Genomic DNA, 19,935 nt, shown 5'->3' on the forward strand with positions numbered 1-19,935 from the left:
GTTAGAGTGGAACTGCCTGTGCTTGTCTTTGTTTCTTTTTTTGGGTGTTGGGTCGCTGTTTGGATTTTTTTTTATGTTTTTGCATTGTTGGGGCTGCTTTTTTATTTCCTATCTGCGTTAAGGATTGTTGCATGGCACTGGCGTTGGGAACAGAGCATGGGACGAAGACTAGCATTGGAATCGGCGTTCAACGAACTGCATGGCAGGATGGAGTTTTTGAGCATTGGCAATGAGCAACAGGCAATGAGGGACGAAAAAAAAACAAGCATGTATTTATTTTATTTGTCTTGTACGATTACGATGACTTTACGATGTTATGATGACGATGTACAGTAGACTACTTTATGCAAATCACTATGAAAAGAAAAAGATGAAAGGGGAAAAAAAGAGAGAGGAATTTCCAATGCTGTATCGTTTCATTTCGTTTCGTCGACAGGACTAACGGGAGGAATACATTCATCTATATAAAGTCAAAAATTTATCTATTCAATTCTTTTTTAAATCCTGGTTTCTGTTTCATGGGACAAAGGTAGTGTGACATCAAGCAAAGTCTGCCCTTGCCCCCTGTGATTCTAGATTCTATCTACCGCACAATGTACTTCCTCAACCCTCGGAGCCGCTCCTTGGCTAATTCGAGCACGTCATCGTTCTTACACACCGCGAACCGAAGGTAGTCCTCCGCAATGTGGGCGTTCTCGTCCGTGTAGAATTCCGTCGGCGGGATAGCGGCCACACCGACCTCCTTGATCAGGAACCAGGACAGTTTGAAATCGCGGGGGCGGCTCGCCACGTGTGGAGGAAACGGGTAGTTTTCGGGCAGCTTGACGGATGACATGTTGGCGAGGACAAAGTAACCGCCTTCCGGATCAGAGTACTGCAGATTGAAAAGAGACCGGTCAGGCCGAACAAACAAAAAGACTATAAGAGATAGAGATAATGTGGGAATGACAAAACTTACGGGAATTTCAAGCTCATCAAACACCTTGCAGAACCGCTCCACCTTCTGCCTCATTTCCGTCCTGCTCTGGTCCCAGAATCCAACCGCGTCGGCCTTCTCAAATGCCACTGCGGAGGCCTCCTGAAGCGGGGACACGCTGCTGTAGCAGATTCGCGTGTGGGCAGCTGCAACATACTTGATCAGATGGGGCGGTCCGATCAGGTAGCCCACTCGCCAACCCGTTGCATAGAAGGCCTTGCCCGCAGAGCCGACCGTCAGAGTACGCTCATACAGCTCAGGGGATAGAGTCGCAATGCGGGTGAATGGAACATAATAGAGACGGTCGTAGACTTCGTCGGACAGGATGATCAGGTTGTGCTTCACAGCCAGAGCGCCAATGCGTTCGAGCTCCTCGCGAGAGAATACCTTGCCCACAGGGTTGTGGCTGCGACTATTAGACACTGCACATCACAGCATAATCCCCAAATGGAAAGACAGATGCTTACGGTGAGTTGAGCACCTGTTGACGGTCAGCTTCCGCAGAGAATCTCTTGGACGTGACTAGTGTGTCCACTCACAATCATCCTCGTCTTGGGGTTGATCGTCTTCTCCAGTTGGTCAAAGTCAATGGTCCATTCAGCAGCGGACGACGTTCTGGTAGCGCCGTCCTTGGGCGGGTGTAGCGGAACATATCGGATCGTACCACCGGGCATCTCGATGTTGCTGATATACCTGCTAGCCGTCAACTCCGTCCCTCACTCCAACACTGGCAGACACTGACTGGTCAAAGAAAGGCTCGAAGACGATGACTTCGTCGCCAGGTTCTACGAAGGCCATGAATGCACAAAGCATTCCTGTTCGCTGGTCAGCTCGAGCGTCTAACTTATTCGGAACCGCGATCTCCAACCAACCTTCATTTGCGCCGGTGGTGATGGTAACTTCCGTGTCCGGGTCGAGCTTCCGACCGAAAGACGCAGAATAGGCGTCCGCAATGGCCTTCTTCAGGCGTGGCCGACCCTGCATGACGATGAGATCAAGCCCATTCTCCAAGCAGACGAGGGCTCCGTACCTTGGTTGGCGAATACTGGTTGCATTCCACCTTGTCGAGAGCCTCTTTCGCAGCATCGATGGCAAATTGTGGAGGGTTATAGCCACTGTTGAAAACGACAACAGTTAGTCCGCTCCTTACCATGCTCTAATTTAATCGATGCGGCCGCATACTCACAAAAACCCTTGTCCCATATTCACAATCGGCTGGACTGGCGATGCGGCTGCGGCTTCATTGACGATAGACCTGAGACGCAATGGAACTGATCAGCAGTTCATTCCTTCAGAACCATTTGGAGAGCCTGCACGAACCAGACATCTTGTCGTTGGCCTGCGACCCTCTTCGCAGGCCGAAAAGGGTCTGCACGGGCAGCGGTGGCGGACATTGCGCGAAGACCACCGATGGGAACGCGGGGGACGAGACCGATAAGGTTGCGGGGGAACCTAGACACGGAGCCTTCTTGAGCGCGACGAATGCTGATGAAAAGCGCTGCTTCGAGCAGGCAAACATGGAGAGCAGCAAGGGCAGGACGCCTGCTGGCGCTGGTGATTCTGGACGCTCAATTGAGTCGAATGGAGGCAATCCGATCCCGGAGACCTCGAGGCTGCCAGCGGGGAGATGGTTCTCTGGAAAACAGGGCCGGCAATTGGCTGGCGAAAGGCTGGATGCGATTGCGTGCTTGATGCTAAGCAGCTCCACCAGCACCGCTGCAGGAGGCGCTGGAGATGTCTGGCCTTACTGTTAATTGCCTAGTGAGAAAAACAGACTCGATAATCCCGATGTCAAGGCTTCAATCATGTCTCCAGGAACGATTACGACAGTTTCTGCCTGGAAAATAAGGCTAACATCAGGCATGCAATTTGCGTCATCCCGAAGGCCGAGACGAGTCCGCGCGCGCTCTAATTATTTTTGGAAGACGCGTCTCGTGGTCGTTCACCAACAGAGGTATATCGATCAGCACAGAGCATAGTCGATTATATTTACTGCAATTCATTGAAAAATTCTGTTTTGGATTGACCAGCCATCGTTCCTGCACACGGACACGGTCCCAACATGGTCTCGTGCCCCATCTGTGGGAAGAACGTCAAAGAGATCAACATCAATGCCCACATCGATTCCGATTGCCAGAGTTTCGTCGACGAGCCCGGCTCCAGCCAAGGCGATCCTTCGTCTTCCCAGAAAAGCCCCCTCGTAACGAGCTTCTTTCAACCGTCCTCTGCCCGGAAGGCGTCGGCCCAGCCTGCCGTTTCCACGACTCCGTCCCACGAGAGCCCTCTAAGGAGATCCTCGACGCAGACCCATCATGACGTTACCTCAGACACCAAAGCGAAAACGATCAGAACCATCGACGGCTACCGCAGAAGCAGATGGCCCAGCAAAAAGACCAAAGACCAGCGCGTTGGAGAAAGCTGCTCCGTTGGCGGAACGCATGCGCCCCAAAACCCTCGATGAGATCTGTGGTCAAGAGCTCGTCGGTCCCAATGGCGTCCTCCGCGGTCTGATTGAGCAGGACCGAGTCCCCAGTATGATCCTGTGGGGCGGAGCAGGCACGGGAAAAACGACAATTGCCAGAGTCATTGCCTCGATGGTGGGCAGCCGGTTTATCGAGATCAACAGCACCAGCACCGGGGTTGCGGAGTGCAAAAAGATCTTCTCGGAAGCACGAAGCGAGCTGAGCCTAACCGGGCGCAAGACGATTGTCTTCTGCGATGAGATCCACCGATTTTCCAAGTCCCAGCAGGATGTCTTTCTGGGGCCTGTGGAGAGTGGCACCATCACGCTCATTGGCGCTACGACGGAAAACCCGTCATTCAAGGTCCAGAGCGCCCTGCTGTCGCGGTGCAGGACCTTCACATTGTCGAAGCTCACAGATGATGACATTGTCTCAATCCTGAACCGGGCCCTGGAGGTCGAGGGACCCAATTATTCCCCCTCAGAACTGGTCGACCAGGAACTGATTCGGTACCTGGCCACGTTTGCCGACGGGGACGCAAGGACCGCGCTTAACCTTCTGGAACTGGCCATGGACCTGTCGACGCGCCCCGGAATGACCAAGGAGGACTTGAAGAAATCGTTGACTAGGACGTTGGTCTATGACCGGGCCGGCGATCAGCACTACGACACCATCTCAGCGTTCCACAAGTCGATCCGAGGCAGCGATCCAGATGCCGCCCTCTACTATCTGGGTCGGATGATCCAGTCCGGGGAGGATCCTCTGTTTATCGCGCGCCGTCTGATCGTGGTGGCATCCGAAGATATTGGCTTGGCGGACAACAGCATGCTGACGCTGGCCGTCTCCACCCACAGCGCCGTTGAAAAGATTGGACTCCCTGAGGCCCGCATCAATCTTGCTCATGCCACCGTTGCCATGGCCCTGGCGAAGAAGAGTACGCGATCCTATCGGGGGTTGAACAACGTTTTTGCGGCGTTGGAAGAGCCTGGAGTTGCCGGCCTGCCTATCCCCTATCACCTGAGGAACGCTCCAACGCGGCTGATGAAGGAGCTAGGGTATGGCAAGGAGTACAAATACAACCCCAACTATGTGGACGGAAAGGTAGCCCAGGAATACTTGCCGGAGAAGTTGCGTGGACGACGCTTCCTCGAGGACCACGATCTGGGGCAGCAGGTGGACCCGGACCTGTTTACCCAGCAGGGATGAGCATTTCTCACTCAAATCGCTCATCACGAGATCAATATATTCCCTATCGCTGCATTGCAAGGGATTGGATATCTGCAAATGAAGTCTTGTGTGGTTAAGGCTCATGAGAAGGCCATTGGGTAGGCCCCTCATGAACCACAGGCCCATTCAGTCACAGTGATGTCTATATAATACCTCAGCTCCAGGCTGTCTTAGTTACCTGCCTAGACAGGTATCGATCCGCTGGACCAGCAGTCACGTGCTGCAGTGGTTGCCTAATTACTCCGTACAGACAGGAACAGCCACCATTTGTGTGACAGGGTATTTAGTCGAGCAGACCTGAGCTCATCTCTGTGGTTGCATGTGCTGTGATGCGAATTCTCTGATCCTGGATTTCCTATCAACCATTGGCGGTTTTGTATGGCTGGCTCCCCATGACAGTTGAAGCTGCACGGCATCTTGGGTGGAACGGACGGGTCTTTGGGTCTTTCCCTTTCCCTGTGGTGAACTTGCCTTTAGAACACTTCCAGCCATCCCCAGTAGATCTGTACTATTCTTTGAAATGGATCTTTTCACTCGCAATCGCTCCTGTCGCCATTCTTCGTTCCTATCACTGCCGACTGACCTGGGGAAAACGCGGGGGTAAACACTTTTTCTGCCGGACATATGTATGCCACCGCCTTTTTCAATGCGATTTCGATCCAATCACCATCCCTCCATCATGGCAGTCTAACCGGATCTGTGTCGGAGGCCGTCTGCCAAAGGCAAATCAGCCTCAGGGCGGTCAGCAGTCGAGAGCTCTCCGCCTCACTCTGCTCGAACCAGCACCCTCGCTGGCCAGTCGCAAATGTCCGTCCCTTTTCCTTTCTGCTTCTTATTGTCTCCTTTGCTTAAATACCGCTGTCCTCCCCGGTGGGTTTCTTTTTAGCTTCGTCTCTATTGTGGTCTGCTGGCTGCCTTGTCCATGGACTTCGCAGCCCAGTGAGCCCTAACCTTTGCCCCGGATACACCACCAGTTCGCCCTCACCCACTGACAACACCTTTCTGGTTCAACCTTTTTTTTTGCCCACCCCGGATTTCGCTGCCTTCGCATTTTCCTGCTTTCCATCGCGATCCCTTCTTCATATTGATAGCCAAACTATTATTGTCCTGTGTTCATTCTTCCTTCCCTCTCATTAGCCCGCCACCTACATTGTGCCCTGTGTCTGCAATGTAACTTTCTCCTCTTAGCCTGCTGTTTCTCACTTCTGTTCTTTGTGCTGTCTGGACCATGGACCCAAATGTGTTTTCCAACCATTTTGTCTATGAACCCTCCACAGTCGCTCATTCTTCTTCTGTTCCCTCACCAGCTGCCACCTATGGCTCACGAGGGAGGAAGCTGCCGCCTTCGGTTCACCTCATGTGGTCTGGTGTTGTAAGTTTCACGGACACCGTTCCCTATGCTCCAAGCTCCCTTTTCTTCTACTTCTTGCTCATTCCACTCTTGATCTATGGTGTATGCTTACTGATCATTGTTCATCCACAGCAGCTTCCGACCTCTGAATTGCCGAGCAATATGTCTCCAACAAGCCCTTCCTTTTCAACTTTGGCCTCTCCCAACCCATTCGTGCAGTTGGCAAATAATCCTGCTAGTTACGGGCTCGGCAACCATCCACACCAAGTTGATGCTCCTGGTGGCGCTCATTTCCCAGGTCCCTATAATCCTACTCGGAGTCTGAGCCTCAATTCGCCTGTCTACTCTCGAGATGTTGCTCCCTCCTTTAATCTTAGATTGAACGTTGACCCTACTGGGCCGCCCGCTGGCCTGGCTGCTGCCTCTCCGAATCCCCATCATCTCACCATCAATTACTCTCGACACATTCAGTTTCGGTATACGGTCAGGCCTGTAGCAGCTAGTACAGGGCAGGGTCATTCAGAAATGGTCTTGCAAATGCCACATGCACATGTTGCCGATTCAGGGGCCTTGCTACCCCAGCAGACACAAGGTGGGGTTCTGTGTTTATTTTTTCTCCTTGTATTCTCTCGCCTTTTTTTCCCCCCTTTTCTTTGTAGAAAAGGAAATCCGTGTGTATGTGTGGTTCAGAAAGGAGACAACCCCGACTGACATTAAATCATAATCCCTAGGTCAAATTCAAAGTGCATCACCATCATTAACCATTTCCGATACCGATCAATTCACTCGACTTGAAGCGCCAGATATCAAAATTGTTTTTGAGAACCCCAAAAATCCTTCCCCTCGTCCGTATAAGAAACGGAAAACAAATGAAGAAGCGAAAAAGCAAAAGGAGGATAACCGCCTTTTGAAAGAGTGTGGTGGTGCCTGTGTCTGGTGTTATAAGAACAAAAAGGGATGCGACTCTGAACAGATTTGTGCCCAGTGCACCGCGAATGGTCGAGTATGTTTTCGTGGCTATTCACAACTATGGCTGTTCATCCCTGTACTCGAGAAGCCGGAGAATCTTCAGAAGGTTTCCAAAGACCGTACCTTCCAGCGCGCGTATGAGGTACTGAGTCATCTAAAGAACACATGGTCTCAGCAGCCTTTCGTCACTCAAATCGTTGCGGATTTCCGACGAGGCGTTCATGGATCTCCCAATCTCCTGGCCGCTAATATCTCCGAACTGAAATGGCCTGTTGATGGCACTAAAGGCAACAGTCTGAAAGAGAGGTGGATTACTCGCTTGCTGGCAGACATCAAAGTACCAGAACTCAACTATCTGGTTATTGACCCCGCGGAATCCCGTATTGTCAAGAATGCGGTCGAAATGTTGAAATTATTCGCAACCATTGTAACGCTATTGGGTTCACGTGTGTATGTTTCGCCGGCGAATATGGGAGTCGCGCAAACCACCGTGTTCTTTGTCTTGACTCTTCTTGCGATAACCCTTGGTGAGACATCTGCCGACTTTTGCTTGGATCTCTGGAAAAGAATTCGTGGTGAGGAACTTCGTCGGCAAAACACCAGTACAGAAGATGCAGCAGAAACCCGGCGTGTGAACCCACTCTGGCTTGCGATTGGTATCTATCACGAAGTGATAGTCGGCCTTATCAGCAACTTGGAGTCAGGTGGACTCGTCTCCAAAATATTCGATTTTGATAATATTGGATCGCATTTGGATGCTATCCGATCACGAATCCGTTATCTGCTGACCAGGGTGCCGCCGTCTCAGGGTTCTGGCAGTGAGCTACTGAATGAGTCCAAGGTAGATAACTGTCTATCCTCGATTGTTCCTAAACTTCCCGTTCTGGAAGGCGGGTATGACATCGCTCTTTGGGCCAGTTACTCAAAAACCCAGGGGCCCACTTCCACGACGGCCTCTCGACAAGAAATGGCATATGATCAGCCGCAGTATGAGATGGGCGACCTCTTCAACGAACAGTTCGATATCGATATGATTCGTAAGGCTTCTGCGGGACAGGTGCCTTGCCCGCCAGCGAGCTACTCCCGATGCTTGCCTGCAGTGGGCCGCCAAGCTGTCACGGATCAGGACGTCTCATGGTCTCCCTTGGATGAACGACAAGTCCTCATGGGCAATGATGGCGCAACCTCGGACAGGCAGACAACTGAGGATGATGCCCTCTTTGATTATTGGACCGATTACGATCAGTATTCCGTGACTTCTAGACTCACATCGACGCAAACTGACAGTCTGTCTCCTGGACCGCAAATTGGAAATAAGCCTCATCAGCAAGGCGGAGCGGAAACTCTAGATGCTACTGATCATGCCAGCGACACCGCCTATGCGAGTACTCACCACGACCCTCTTGTTGATGATAAGCCATTAGACTTAGATTCGTTCTCCAGTTTTGTTTTTGCCTGACAACATTCATGATGTGCACGATTTGATACCCCTTGTGGATGCGTTACCGGTCTCACTAACAACTGCGGTCTCTGATTCCCTGTTTCCCTCGATCGCAATTCTGACCTCGTGCGTGGTATACCGGAACTGTGAATCCTCCGTGGTCATTTTAGGATTATTTTGGACAGTTAAAAGTTGTATATTGATGCGATCTGCTTTCCGGTTGTGGTGATACCCCAGACGCGGCTTATAAAACTTGGGCAAGCTACCGAATTTTTGATACCCGAATATGGTTTCGATGCTAGATAGGAGACGATTTGGGACAAGATTCTTGGAATGCGGCTCTTATGTTGCTTATCTCTTTGTCTCTTATTCTATTTTATTTCTACGCCTTTTCGAATTGATTATTCCATGAGATTATTATTCCATGTATTGCTTTTGGACTATGACATACTGGAGAGTTGGGTAGTTGGGCAGTCACACTCGAGGTCAGTGTGCTCATGTGGTAATGACTGTCAGTGGAAAAAGCACAATTGGAAGTCATTCTATTAAAGAATTTTGGAATTACCAGACACGACATTACGAATCACAAGTAGCAGGATTGCCTGATGAAACAACATATCATGACAGGGTGTTGCCACTGCCAGCATGGCTCCCGCCTAGCGCTGGTGCGGGCGGCGGTACTCCGTAAGTGCCCGCCCGTTCTTCGCGTTACCCGCGTCGTCCCTTCCACAACCAGCGGAGTGAATGAACCTCTGCCCTGCCCAGTATTGTGCATACATATATTACATACAAAGAACCCCTCCCTGCGCGCTGCCCCTCCGTCGAGGGTGGATCGTCTTTATACCCTTTCTCGAACCCTCGAAGTCGTCCTCATCTCCACGACTTCCTAACTCAAATCTCGTCTGTACCCTGGCATTCCATCGCAACAACAACCATGGCTTCGTCTGCACACCCTCCGTTCGGTTCGCGGTCCGCATACGCCAGCGGCAAACTTCCCGACCGATCACTCAATCCACTTCCTTTCAGCGCATCTGCCTTTTCGCGGCATCGTGGACTCGGGGCGCAGACTCCTGGAACGGGCGACTTCGGCAATGACGCTGGAAAGTCGGCGCAGCAGCAGCAGCCTCCGCCGCCGCCGGCGCACTCGCAGAGCCATATGTCTTCGCAGGACGCGTCCAATCCGTTGAATCGACTGACAGAGGAGCAGCGGGAAGAGATCAATGAGGCTGTAAGGATATCTCCAGACTTTGCAATACTGGTGAAACCTGTGACTTGATCTTCGACATGCTAACGAAAGCTCACGTCACCAGTTCACACTCTTCGACCTCGACCGGGACCGTCATCTCGATTACCATGAGCTTCGAGTTGCATTGCGCGCCCTCGGGTTTACGCTTCCCAAGCAGGAATTGATCTCTCTTCTCACGACATACGGTGTGCCACGGCCCCAGGTCCAGCAGCAATCGCAGCAATCGTCACAGCAGCACCCGCAGGCCTCGAAAGCGAACAACAACGCCAACAACCCGCCCCATCCATCGTCCCTCCTCATGCCGCTCTCCGCATTCCAGACCATCACCGCGCACAAGATCCTGGAGCGGGATCCCCGAGAGGAGATCCTGCGTGCGTTCGAGCTCTTCGACGAAGGCGGGAAGGGCTACATCGATCTGGAGGATCTGCGACGTGTGGCGCGCGAGCTGGGCGAGACAGGGCTAGAGGAGGAGGAGCTGAGGGCGATGATTGAAGAATTCGATCTTGAGGGCGTAGGAGGAGTTACGCGAGAAGGTTTCGTGAGCATCTGTTGGCAGTGATACTTTTTTTTTCGCCGTTGTCGACTTCTTGCTACGCTTTAGCTTTTTCGATTTCAGACCTGGAGTTTGTGGAAATCCTTTTTTTTCTGGCCTCCAAAGTTTCAACTATATCGTTTGTTCATTATTTATTTCTGGGGGCGTCCTCAAAGTTCAGGTTCCATCTTTCTTCGGAGTTCCTGTTCATTTGGAAACGGATTGATCGATCGATAAGTCCAAGCGAGCGAGCAGCACATACGGAGTTGTTTTTCTTTTTATGTCTTCCTTGTGAGCTTCCAGGGGGAGTCCTCATTGGTGTTGGTCTTTTTTTTTTGGTCTGTGCTCCCAAATTTGGCCATCTGTCGTCTGTTATCCGCGATCTGCTATCTGTTTATTTTACTGGTCACTTGCCTGCTATTCAAAGGGATGTTGTTTGTTTGGACTGTCGGACTGTCGGACTGACTGGAGGGGGCGATGGATGAATGGATAATGCATACATACATGCATGCATGAATATGTATCTAGGTAGCTATTTCTCGTTTTTGTATTTTTTTTCCCTTCTCCTTTTCTTTTGGCCTATGCTGTTTCTCCTGTCTGTGCCTATGTGTCTGTCGTGCTTCTGTGATTTTATTTATTGATGGACTGACTGACTACTGGCTACTGACTGGCTACTGACTGACTCGGAATGGAATAATGGAATGGAATGGAATGAATGAAATGAAATGGCAATCATGACAGTCTCTTTTCTCTGTCCTATCTCAGTGGTTCTCGGTAAAACAGGTACCTACCTACCTACCTACTAACCACCCAGTTCATCCGATTCAAAAACACGAGACTACTTCCCTTAATTATAGAATTAGAAGAACAGAAAGGAAAGGATTCCAGTGCCTATAACTATAATAAAATATAATACCTCCCTATAACATTAACCTGCCTATGCCTATGCCTATGCCTACCTACCAGCCTGCCAGCCGTCCAGCCTGCCTACACCCAACCGAGACGTTATCTATCTACAAGTATAGCATCGTGATACTAAGACAAAACTCATGATGACAAAAGAAAAAAAAAGGAAAAAGGAAAGAAAAAAGAGTCAGAGAGAGGACAAGAAAAGACAGGCGCATTATTCCAAAAAAAAATCTGTAATAATCATGCATATCGCATAGATGGCATACGGCCCCGGTTCCCCATCGACTGCTCATATGTCGGTGGAGCGTATGCAGGTGGTGGTGCTCCATAGTACCCAGTGTTCGATGGCCAGTATCCCTGCTGTTGCAGGCCAGTATATCCTCCTCTCCGCCGATACGGACCTGCGCCGGGAGGTACCGGTTTGGCAAACCGCCGCCGGCGGATGGCTGAGATGATGCCACTCAGAATCATCAGCACCAAAAGCCCGCCCAATCCCGCGGCCAGTCCGATCACCAACGGCTTGTGGTCGTCGACCCAGGACTTGATTTCGCCGCCAACACTGGAACCCACGCATTGGCCGTTGACGCAATGTCCGCCACCGATGCACGGCGTCCCATCCAGGAAATTCTGATTCAACGAGCCGCACGTGTTCATCGGGAGCTTGGACGACGCGCACAACAGAGTACAGGAGCTGCTGTCGCAGGCGTAGGTGTCGTTGGTATCCAACACGCTGCCCATCACCTGCCGACACTGCAGGTCGCGACTGGTGCACTGGCCGCTGGCGCAAGTAAGACCCGCCGACGAGTTGCCGCAGCTCTGACCGTCGGGGACGAACTGGTCTGGAGGACACACGCCAGAGGTCCCCGTACATTTCTCTTCCAGGTCACAAGGTCCCGTGCTAGGGCGGCAGACAGTGCTGCTCGGGGCAAACTGACAGTTTACGCAGCAGTTCTCGTTGGAGTCGTCGCAGACTGCGCCGTTCTTGAACTTGCACGTTTGTGCGTCACAACAGGGGTTGTTCCCACAGCCTTCTACTCCTCCACAGTCGCATTCTTCTCCGCTTTCGACGATTCCATTGCCGCATTGACTGCCGGTGATGGTGACCACCCCACGGTTGTCAACGAGACAGCTGGAATTGACACTGTTGCGACCCAAGGCGGAGCAGATGTTTCCGACTGTACATTGTGAGAACTGGGTCTGCTGCTGTCCCGTGACGGGATTCATGATGTATTTTGCGTCCGCATCACACGTTGTCGACGAAAGCGGACAGCACTGGGAGGTCGTCTCGAGCCCCTGTGCGCAGGTCTGGGAGTCGCAGTCATGCACGGCGCCAAAGGTATGGCCCGATTCGTGTGCAAACACCTGCCACTCGGTCGGGGTGCGCGCCACCACGTTGGCTCCTGAAACTGTGTTGTTGCCAGATCCAATAACACAAAGCTGGCCCAACCACGACACACCCACTTCATCGTCCGACTGACAGCCAGTCATCAAAGTCCAGTAGGCGTTCGAGTCGTCCCTCGAGCTGCGCCATGACGAAAAGAGATCTAATCTGGTCGTCATGTTTCCGCTATTGCAGTCCATATTCCAGGGCGCGGATTCCGGGGCTGGACTGGGACAGTTCTTGTCACTGACTGTTAGATTCCGCAGCCCAATTGAGATGTTGAAGGTGCGCTCGTAGAGATCTGACGCCGTGTTAACCATGGTAATAATATTCCCTCGAGCATCTTCAGTTGAGTTGTATCCGGCAGTGAACGAACAGTCGGTTGCCACCCCAATCAAAGCAACCTTCTTGGTTTTGGGACATCCTGCTGTATTACCGATGTTCGACTGCAAGTTCACACCGCCAGCGTTTCCACCGGTCCCACTGATGTCTGACTGCCGTCGGGTAAGACCAAGGAGTTGATTGACAGACATGGCGCCCCAATTCGCATGCGACTGCTCCGACAGCCCTCGAAAAACGGGATGGTTCGGATCTGAGTTGAAGCTCAGTTCGTCCGCATGACACGATGGAGACGAGGACAAGGATCGTTTGAGTTCTGAAAGATCCCGGGGGACCATGTCGGAGTCACGATAGACGACCATATAGTCGTCATCTTTGTCTTCCAGATCGACATCGGACGCCCGTCTCGTTTTCATGTAGCTCGAACGGAGTTTCACGTGGTGCTGGTCGTGCATGACACTGAAAGCACCCTCGAATAACGGCTTGGGCCCGTCCCTCTTAACATAGATTCTCGCCCAGCCGACTCGCGACCAGATGCCAGGGGATTCTTCGATCCATGTCGATCCCTTGAAGACTCTGTGCGCCAACCGATCGATGTATTCAGTGTGTTTCACATTCCCGTCAGCATCCAGGTACTGAACGTGGGCATCATCCGCGATAATGTCAGGATTCGGTTCGAGGGCCAATTTCAATCGCTGTGCGTTCTTATGGAGAGTGAATGTGACATCGAAATGCGACACGGAAGTGACCCGATGGGAAGGAGTGTGGATGACGGGGTTTTCTAGTTCAGAGACGTAGGTGATAGGATCAGGAGCCCGGGATCGCGCTGCACTCGTTAGACAGATATGAAAAAGAACTAGTGATACGCCCACATACCGTTCACATTATCAGTGAGGAAGGAGACTGCACTGAGCAGCAGGGGGACCCAACTGCGAAAAAACTTCATCCTCACAGAAGTCCGTCAACGGACGGAGCAGGCTATGTATTGTGGTGAAATATCCAATAAATAAATCTTCAAATCAGCTCTGCACCACCTTTCTAGGAACCGAGACTCCCATGTAATGCAGGAGGATATCACTCTCTCCGGCAAGACACAAGCAAGTATCCAAAACCTGAAACGGTGGTAATGCTCAAGAAGTGATTGCACGCTTCGAACTCGCACAGAGCGTGTACGGAACGGTCTCAATCAGACAGCGAGAGGGATCGCAATTGTTGTTGCCCAAAGTCCTCCGGGCGACGAACCGTATCGCGGCTTATCCTCCCCGCTTCTCCCGTACAACACAGCTTCGCTCTCTCTCACGTTGTATAATAGTATCAAGTCTCTGGTCGCATTTCAGCAAGCCGGGAAGGATGTAGCCGGGAAGATTGGGCGTCGAGAATGATTATCAATCGATCGTGGCAGCCTACCTATGTAGGCGCTTATCCTCTGGGGCGCAGCAGGCTTGGCAGAATCGCGTGGAGGAGGCAGATGCACAACGCGCAGAGTCCAATTGGCAACCCCCAGCGGTGCCAAGCGTGAGTAAATGAGCGAAGAAGGAGGAACACTGGCGAATATTATTAATGGGGAAAGAGAGGAAGGAGATAGCGATGGAAGGAGAAGGACAGAGGGTGGTGGTACGGAGATGCTCGACGCAGCCAAGAGTCTCCGCGGCAGTCGCTGCGATGCGAGGCCAGCCTGCCAAGCCTCAGGCCTCCGTTGTTACAACAACCACAAGTGTTCGCTGTGATGATTAATAATGCTCTACCAGCGTATTTGATTTTCTATTCAATCAAGCATATCCATCTCACGTAAGTTAACTACGGAGTAATCTTAAAGATCTCAAGTTAGCGCCCAGATAGTGGATATGATCGCTTATCACCTACTCTCCGCCCGTCTAGCATTAACCAAAACCGGCCAAACGCGTAAAGACTAGCCGATCCCATGATTATTATTATGCATGTCATTAAGAATGTCCTTGGTGTGGTATACGGAATACTCCGTACTGTGTATCGTGTTTCTAGCCGTGAAAAAGTGAAGGATTTACACATCCTAAAAGGCGTGTTGTTAATTTGTCTACAGCAGTCCATCGCCTCATTACATGTAGTGTTTGGAACTACGTCATAAACTTCATCGGGGAGAGAAACCTCGCCAGAAGCCTCGCTTCTGACGACTTTGGAGATTGATCGACTATGCACAGCTGGTAAAAGGGTTAGAAGTGGACAGTATATCTCCTGGTCCCACTCTCTGCCGGCGTTGGACGGAGTCTCTGCCGGGCTGAAATCGGGGCAGCAAATCCTGCACGGGGAGAAAACCCAGGATATCACCTGGGGTCAAGTCACGGTCGACTGCTGCGCCACACTCTTTGGATGCATTGATATCCTTGTCGGTATAGGAGTTCAATCAGGAGCCTCGTGATATTGAGCATGAGCAGAGAGTGCGAAATGCGGGATGAACACACCGCACTTATCACACCGGTAGTTGGAGATGAGTTCCTCGTCCTCACTGTCCTCCCACGTGGCATCCTCGACATCAACAACGGAAGAATCATTCATCTCCTGCTGTTGTCCAAGGGTGTCACGGGGTGGAGCCGAACTTGGCATGTTGGTAGTCGCTTCTTGGGAGAGCTGAGAACCCCCCAACTGCACAGATGAAGAGCTGGGCTCTGATGCCCTCCAGTCCTTCAGAACCGATTCCTGTTGCCTCAACATCTTACTAATGTCCCGCCCACTGCTCTGCTTTTGCTCCCCAGCACTCTCGACCATGTTCGTCACGGCGACGTTGATCAAGCCCAGGTCCCTAAACGATTTCTCGGGGTGGAGCTTGCGGAACATAGAGAGCAGGCTTTCATCGACAAGCCGATTCGCAACAGCCTCAACGCTATCTTCCAGATTGAAGATGAATGACGGAGCAGGGCCGGAGCGGGAGACCCGATTGAAGCTGTGATCACGCGAGCCATCCGGATTCGACGGCGCTCGACGGCGCGTAGAGAGCCGAAGGGTGCGTGGATGGGCCAGCCAGCGCACCTTTCGGGCTCTCTGCAGCCCCTCCATCTCAGTAGCTGGCACATCTTCGGGATCTTCCTCGGTCAGATCGACTCGCATCCGACGGATTAGACTGACAGCCAGGGATCGGAGCTCTTTTTTCACTGCATCAAAATGGTCTAGTCCCCGGTAAGAGTCCTCAATGCTAATCTGAGTGGGCACGGTTCTTGCCTCCTGGACCTCCGAGGAATCGACACCGTTTAACAGAGCCCATACCCGGACTCCGATGTCTTTGGGCGCACCTGGTCCATCTAGAATCTTGTGTAATAGGGCAGGCCCCATGCCGGGGGACAAACGAACATCCCGCACAGTGACCCGATCCTCGTGAGGCTGTGCTGTGTAAGGCTCCGAGCTCGGTTCGCGGCCCAGAATATGTGTTCTCAGCTTGTGAGCTAGCTTGAACCCGATACCCGGGACTTTGCCAACCTCATGCGAGTCGAGAAAACGAGTGACATTGCTCCCGTCCCCAACATAAGGTGGAATAAGCGTTGTCTGATTGTTCGGCTTGTTGACATTGCCTACCAGCTTTGCCAGTAACTTTGATGTGGACACGCCAACAGTGGCAGTGTAGCCCCGCTCCTCTTCGAGTCGAGTCCGGAGGTGGTTAGCCAAGTGAGACCCCAGAATGAGACGCATGGACAGAGCATCGGAGAGCACTGCTGCATCGTCAGGTGAAGCCGGATAGGTAGGGCCACAGAACCGGGTAGCATCGAATTCGAAGCCCCGGGTGGGATCCAGCTTATCTAGGTGGAAGAAGGAGTGAGCCAGGTCGTGCTGGTTCAGTAAATCGACATTGTAGTCGATCATCTCGGTAACATCGAGGAAGACCTATTTATGGGGCGTGTCTGATCAGATCTTGGATCTCAGGAGAGCAGGTAGGTTCATTGACATTCTTAATCCCCGGCCTACCTCATCAAAGCCAAGCTTCTCGATGCGTGCGCCCCAGAGGAAGGAACGAAGAAAGGCATAGAGTCCCTTGGACGCGTCCCGAAACTTGGTCAGATCCTCTCCAAGGACGATGACGACGTCCGGGCAGATCTTCTTGGCCTCCTTGATGAGCTGCAGTTTCCGCAATCCGCGTCGTCGGGCCTCATAGTTGCAGGTCACGACGATCTGTTTCTGCTGGACGGCGAGCGGAAGGGACTTCAGCGCGGGGTTCTCTGCCTCGAAGACGGACGCGTAGAAGCAGTCATAGTCCTGTAGGCTCGTCAATAATCAGTCCAGCATGTCACCACTTGATGCCCCGCAGGTGACGGATATTTTTGGCTCGAGGACTGACAAAGTGGATAATGACGCGGCTGTCGTCTCTCCGCAGGGACATGGCAGGAAGATCGCAGAGCCAGCTGACAAGAGGCTATTGGCCCAGCCACAGCATTCAGGTTAGAAAGAGTATGCAATGGAACCAAATAGTACATGATCTACAGAGAGAACTTGTGCGACGGCAGCGGCGGATACGCGCGCCTGGACTTCTACTAGAGCAGGAACCGAGCTGTTTTTCTCCCATGAAGCTCGTCAGCATCGCAATCCTCGAGCGGGTGTTCCGCGCCACATCTCTGTGGCGCATGCATATCTCGTGCTGTGGCTGTACAGCAAGGCACGTGACTGCACCCGCAACAGTGACAGAGCAAGTCATCTGCTTGTTAGGAACTTGAGACACGATTGCCTGTCCAGTCAAGCTCTCGACTTGTTTGTGGCAAAATGCTCGAGCGTCTACTGATGGCTGGCCGATCGATCGAATCAAAGTTTTCTGGCGGACAATAATGCCAACTAGCGGTTGATAACGAGCGATTATTATTAGATCGGCCAGACCAGACTCGCGTCCTTTTTTTAGAGTGACTGTCCCACCGGATCCATCCGCCCGCTGCAGCTCCGTCACATCGTTTCCCCGGTTCTGGCCGACTTGCCACTGCTATTCTCTCTATGCGCATCCATGCATGCACAAGAGAGACATAGTCTGGGTCGAAGGATTGTTACGGGCGCATTCCCTCGCCCAGTTGCCCAACTGGCCGCGTGTCCCTTTCGGTCTCCGCCCGCGACTCCACTGGCACGAGGTTACTTTGTATAGGTAACCAACCGCCCGCCACATCGACCGGATGGTGGAGTGTCTGGAATCAGAGCATCGCAGAAAGAGTTTGCCTGTCGGAGTGAGCACCCTTGTCGGTGGCGCTTGGCTGGCGCTTGCTCAACGTCAGCGCGGCGACTCCCATTCGATGGCAGGATCCTATTTCCGGAACCCGGCTGTTGCTTAGTTTAGCTGTTGACGCAGTGCTTGTGTTGGGAAGAAAAAAAGAACGGCCATGATCTGAGAGATCTCAAATACTAATAAGAATGGCTACCCCTCCCTTTCCACCGTTCTCATCTGTGGACCTGTGGTCGGGACTCCACGCCGGACGGGTACAGATCACCGGTACAGCCTCTTGCTGATCAAACAACTCCACGGCATACTCCGTACAAAACAGACAGACTATTAATAGCTCTGCTGCTGACGAAACCAGAATCTGTCTGCCTGTGGTTTCGCTGGCCCCTGCGGGGTGTCAGTGCGGAGAGCAGTCCCACTTCCTGCAGGAGCTCCCTGTCGCAGATCTCGATCTCGTCTCGATCTCGTTGAAATAAAACGTCTCCACGAGCCCATCCATCAACTTTGTTTCTCTCGTCATGCTTGCCCTCTCCCCCATGAATCTGAACCTGGAAGGACCTCACATGCGCCATCGCACCGACGGAGAGTCTTCCTCCGCCGCACCAGCAACAGTCCAGATGGCCACCACCACGGTCACTCCCTCAGTGAAGCATAACACCAGCATCACCAAACGCCCCAGACTGTCTCTCCAGACGTCCTCGCTGCCTGTCTCATGCGGTCAGGAAACGGCCTCTCCGACCGTCCTCAACACCTTTAACAACGCCTATATCACCCGACCACTGTCCGCGGGGGAAAACCCGTCGCCGACGAAGCCATCGAACAAGTGTTCTCGATATGGCTCTCCATATCCTTTCAGTTTTCGATCCGATAACTCTGTGCCTTACCAGTTACCGCTGGGCGTGCGAAGCATCCTCCGCAATTCGCCTCTGGCCAAGTCACTGCGACGGCCTTCTATGTCGATGACAGCCAGCGGTGTTCCTGAGAGTCGACATGTATATTTCCCGGCCAAGAAGCAAGTGAGCTACCGGTTTCCGCTGGAAGAGGAAATCCGGACGGTACGGTTTGTCGCACGGCATTCGGATCTGTCTTCCGATTCAGAGTCGGAGTCGGGGGAGGAATCTGAGTCCGACGATGGATCTGATTCATCTATTCCTGCGTCGGAGGACCAGAGCTCCTCTGGCGAAGATGAGGAGGAAGACAAACCAGAGATGGGAGAAAGATCGCCTCAATCGCAGTCCCGGAGGAAGAGAAGGAAATCCGTCCCGAGCGAGAGACAGATCCGCGCCGCGGCATTGCGAGACGGTCTGGATGGGGAGAGCTATACATCCTGGTCCACACCGACTACTCCTCGTCAGAGCCGTCGGAAACGGCGCTGCAAATGGCGATGGACGTTGGGTGATCTTGCTTTAGAATCAGATTCGACGACCGGCGAAAAGAGTTCCACGCAGAGCGAACCTGCTGATGATCGCCACGACCCATGACGATGAACGATATCACCCTTCGAAGAGTTTCCAGCGTTGACTCATAGAAGATTTCTCTTCATGATCCGATATCTCGGTGATGCCTAGAAGGGCAGAATTTTTTTTCTTTTTTTTTAAGCAGAACAGATTCCTCTGCTTTGTACTACTACTACTTCTAATCACTTTATTTTCATGTATATAGCTTTTGTTATACCTTTCTTTTACCTACATACGCATGGTCATGGTCATGGTCATAGTCATGTCTTATAGTCACTGACTACTGATTTACTGTGCCGCTGGCTCGACACGGAATATGCAATACAAACATACATGCTTACTTACTCGGTTAACTCTGTATACTACTGGACTGGACTGTACTGTACACATGTAACATTATTATATATAGTCGCAAGTCAAACAAACAACAGGGAGGGTACTGTACATATATACATACACACATACACACACCTATGTGTATATATAC

The 19,935-nt window shown here is 52.0% G+C and overlaps 7 protein-coding genes across 7 annotated transcripts; 4 read left to right on the plus strand and 3 right to left on the minus strand.

Annotated features, from left to right (window-relative positions):
• Positions 1-416: 416 nt before the first annotated feature.
• Positions 417-2,495, minus strand: T310_7982 (Kynurenine--oxoglutarate transaminase; the record flags this gene model as incomplete). Its single annotated transcript, XM_013469224.1, has 9 exons — positions 417-460; positions 655-874; positions 959-1,388; positions 1,444-1,457; positions 1,516-1,669; positions 1,719-1,954; positions 2,007-2,091; positions 2,163-2,247; positions 2,297-2,495. 9 exons carry the CDS (start codon positions 2,493-2,495, stop codon positions 417-419), a joined length of 1,467 nt encoding a protein of 488 aa, XP_013324678.1.
• A 793-nt stretch (positions 2,496-3,288) lies between these two features.
• T310_7983 (ATPase the helicase subunit of the Holliday junction resolvase) lies at positions 3,289-4,644 on the plus strand (the record flags this gene model as incomplete). Its single annotated transcript, XM_013469225.1, has 1 exon — positions 3,289-4,644. One exon carries the CDS (start codon positions 3,289-3,291, stop codon positions 4,642-4,644), a length of 1,356 nt encoding a protein of 451 aa, XP_013324679.1.
• Positions 4,645-5,893: 1,249 nt separating this feature from the next.
• On the plus strand, positions 5,894-8,444 carry T310_7984 (uncharacterized protein; the record flags this gene model as incomplete). The annotated part of the gene is made up of 2 exons (XM_013469226.1): positions 5,894-6,608; positions 6,748-8,444. 2 exons carry the CDS (start codon positions 5,894-5,896, stop codon positions 8,442-8,444), a joined length of 2,412 nt encoding a protein of 803 aa, XP_013324680.1.
• Positions 8,445-9,046: 602 nt separating this feature from the next.
• On the plus strand, positions 9,047-10,231 carry T310_7985 (Cell division control protein Cdc31; the record flags this gene model as incomplete). The annotated part of the gene is made up of 3 exons (XM_013469227.1): positions 9,047-9,110; positions 9,221-9,654; positions 9,737-10,231. The coding sequence occupies 3 exons, from the start codon at positions 9,047-9,049 to the stop codon at positions 10,229-10,231; spliced, it is 993 nt and encodes a 330-aa protein (XP_013324681.1).
• Positions 10,232-11,353: 1,122 nt separating this feature from the next.
• Positions 11,354-13,779, minus strand: T310_7986 (ADAM family of metalloprotease ADM-B; the record flags this gene model as incomplete). The annotated part of the gene is made up of 2 exons (XM_013469228.1): positions 11,354-13,659; positions 13,710-13,779. 2 exons carry the CDS (start codon positions 13,777-13,779, stop codon positions 11,354-11,356), a joined length of 2,376 nt encoding a protein of 791 aa, XP_013324682.1.
• A 1,430-nt stretch (positions 13,780-15,209) lies between these two features.
• T310_7987 (DNA-directed DNA polymerase) lies at positions 15,210-17,175 on the minus strand (the record flags this gene model as incomplete). The annotated part of the gene is made up of 3 exons (XM_013469229.1): positions 15,210-16,682; positions 16,764-17,051; positions 17,134-17,175. The coding sequence occupies 3 exons, from the start codon at positions 17,173-17,175 to the stop codon at positions 15,210-15,212; spliced, it is 1,803 nt and encodes a 600-aa protein (XP_013324683.1).
• A 1,334-nt stretch (positions 17,176-18,509) lies between these two features.
• T310_7988 (uncharacterized protein) lies at positions 18,510-19,472 on the plus strand (the record flags this gene model as incomplete). Its single annotated transcript, XM_013469230.1, has 1 exon — positions 18,510-19,472. One exon carries the CDS (start codon positions 18,510-18,512, stop codon positions 19,470-19,472), a length of 963 nt encoding a protein of 320 aa, XP_013324684.1.
• Positions 19,473-19,935: the final 463 nt, after the last annotated feature.

The sequence above is a fragment of the Rasamsonia emersonii genome (genome assembly GCF_000968595.1).
Source record: "Rasamsonia emersonii CBS 393.64 chromosome Unknown ctg1118621760626, whole genome shotgun sequence".
Classification (NCBI taxonomy): Eukaryota; Fungi; Ascomycota; class Eurotiomycetes; order Eurotiales; family Trichocomaceae; genus Rasamsonia; species Rasamsonia emersonii.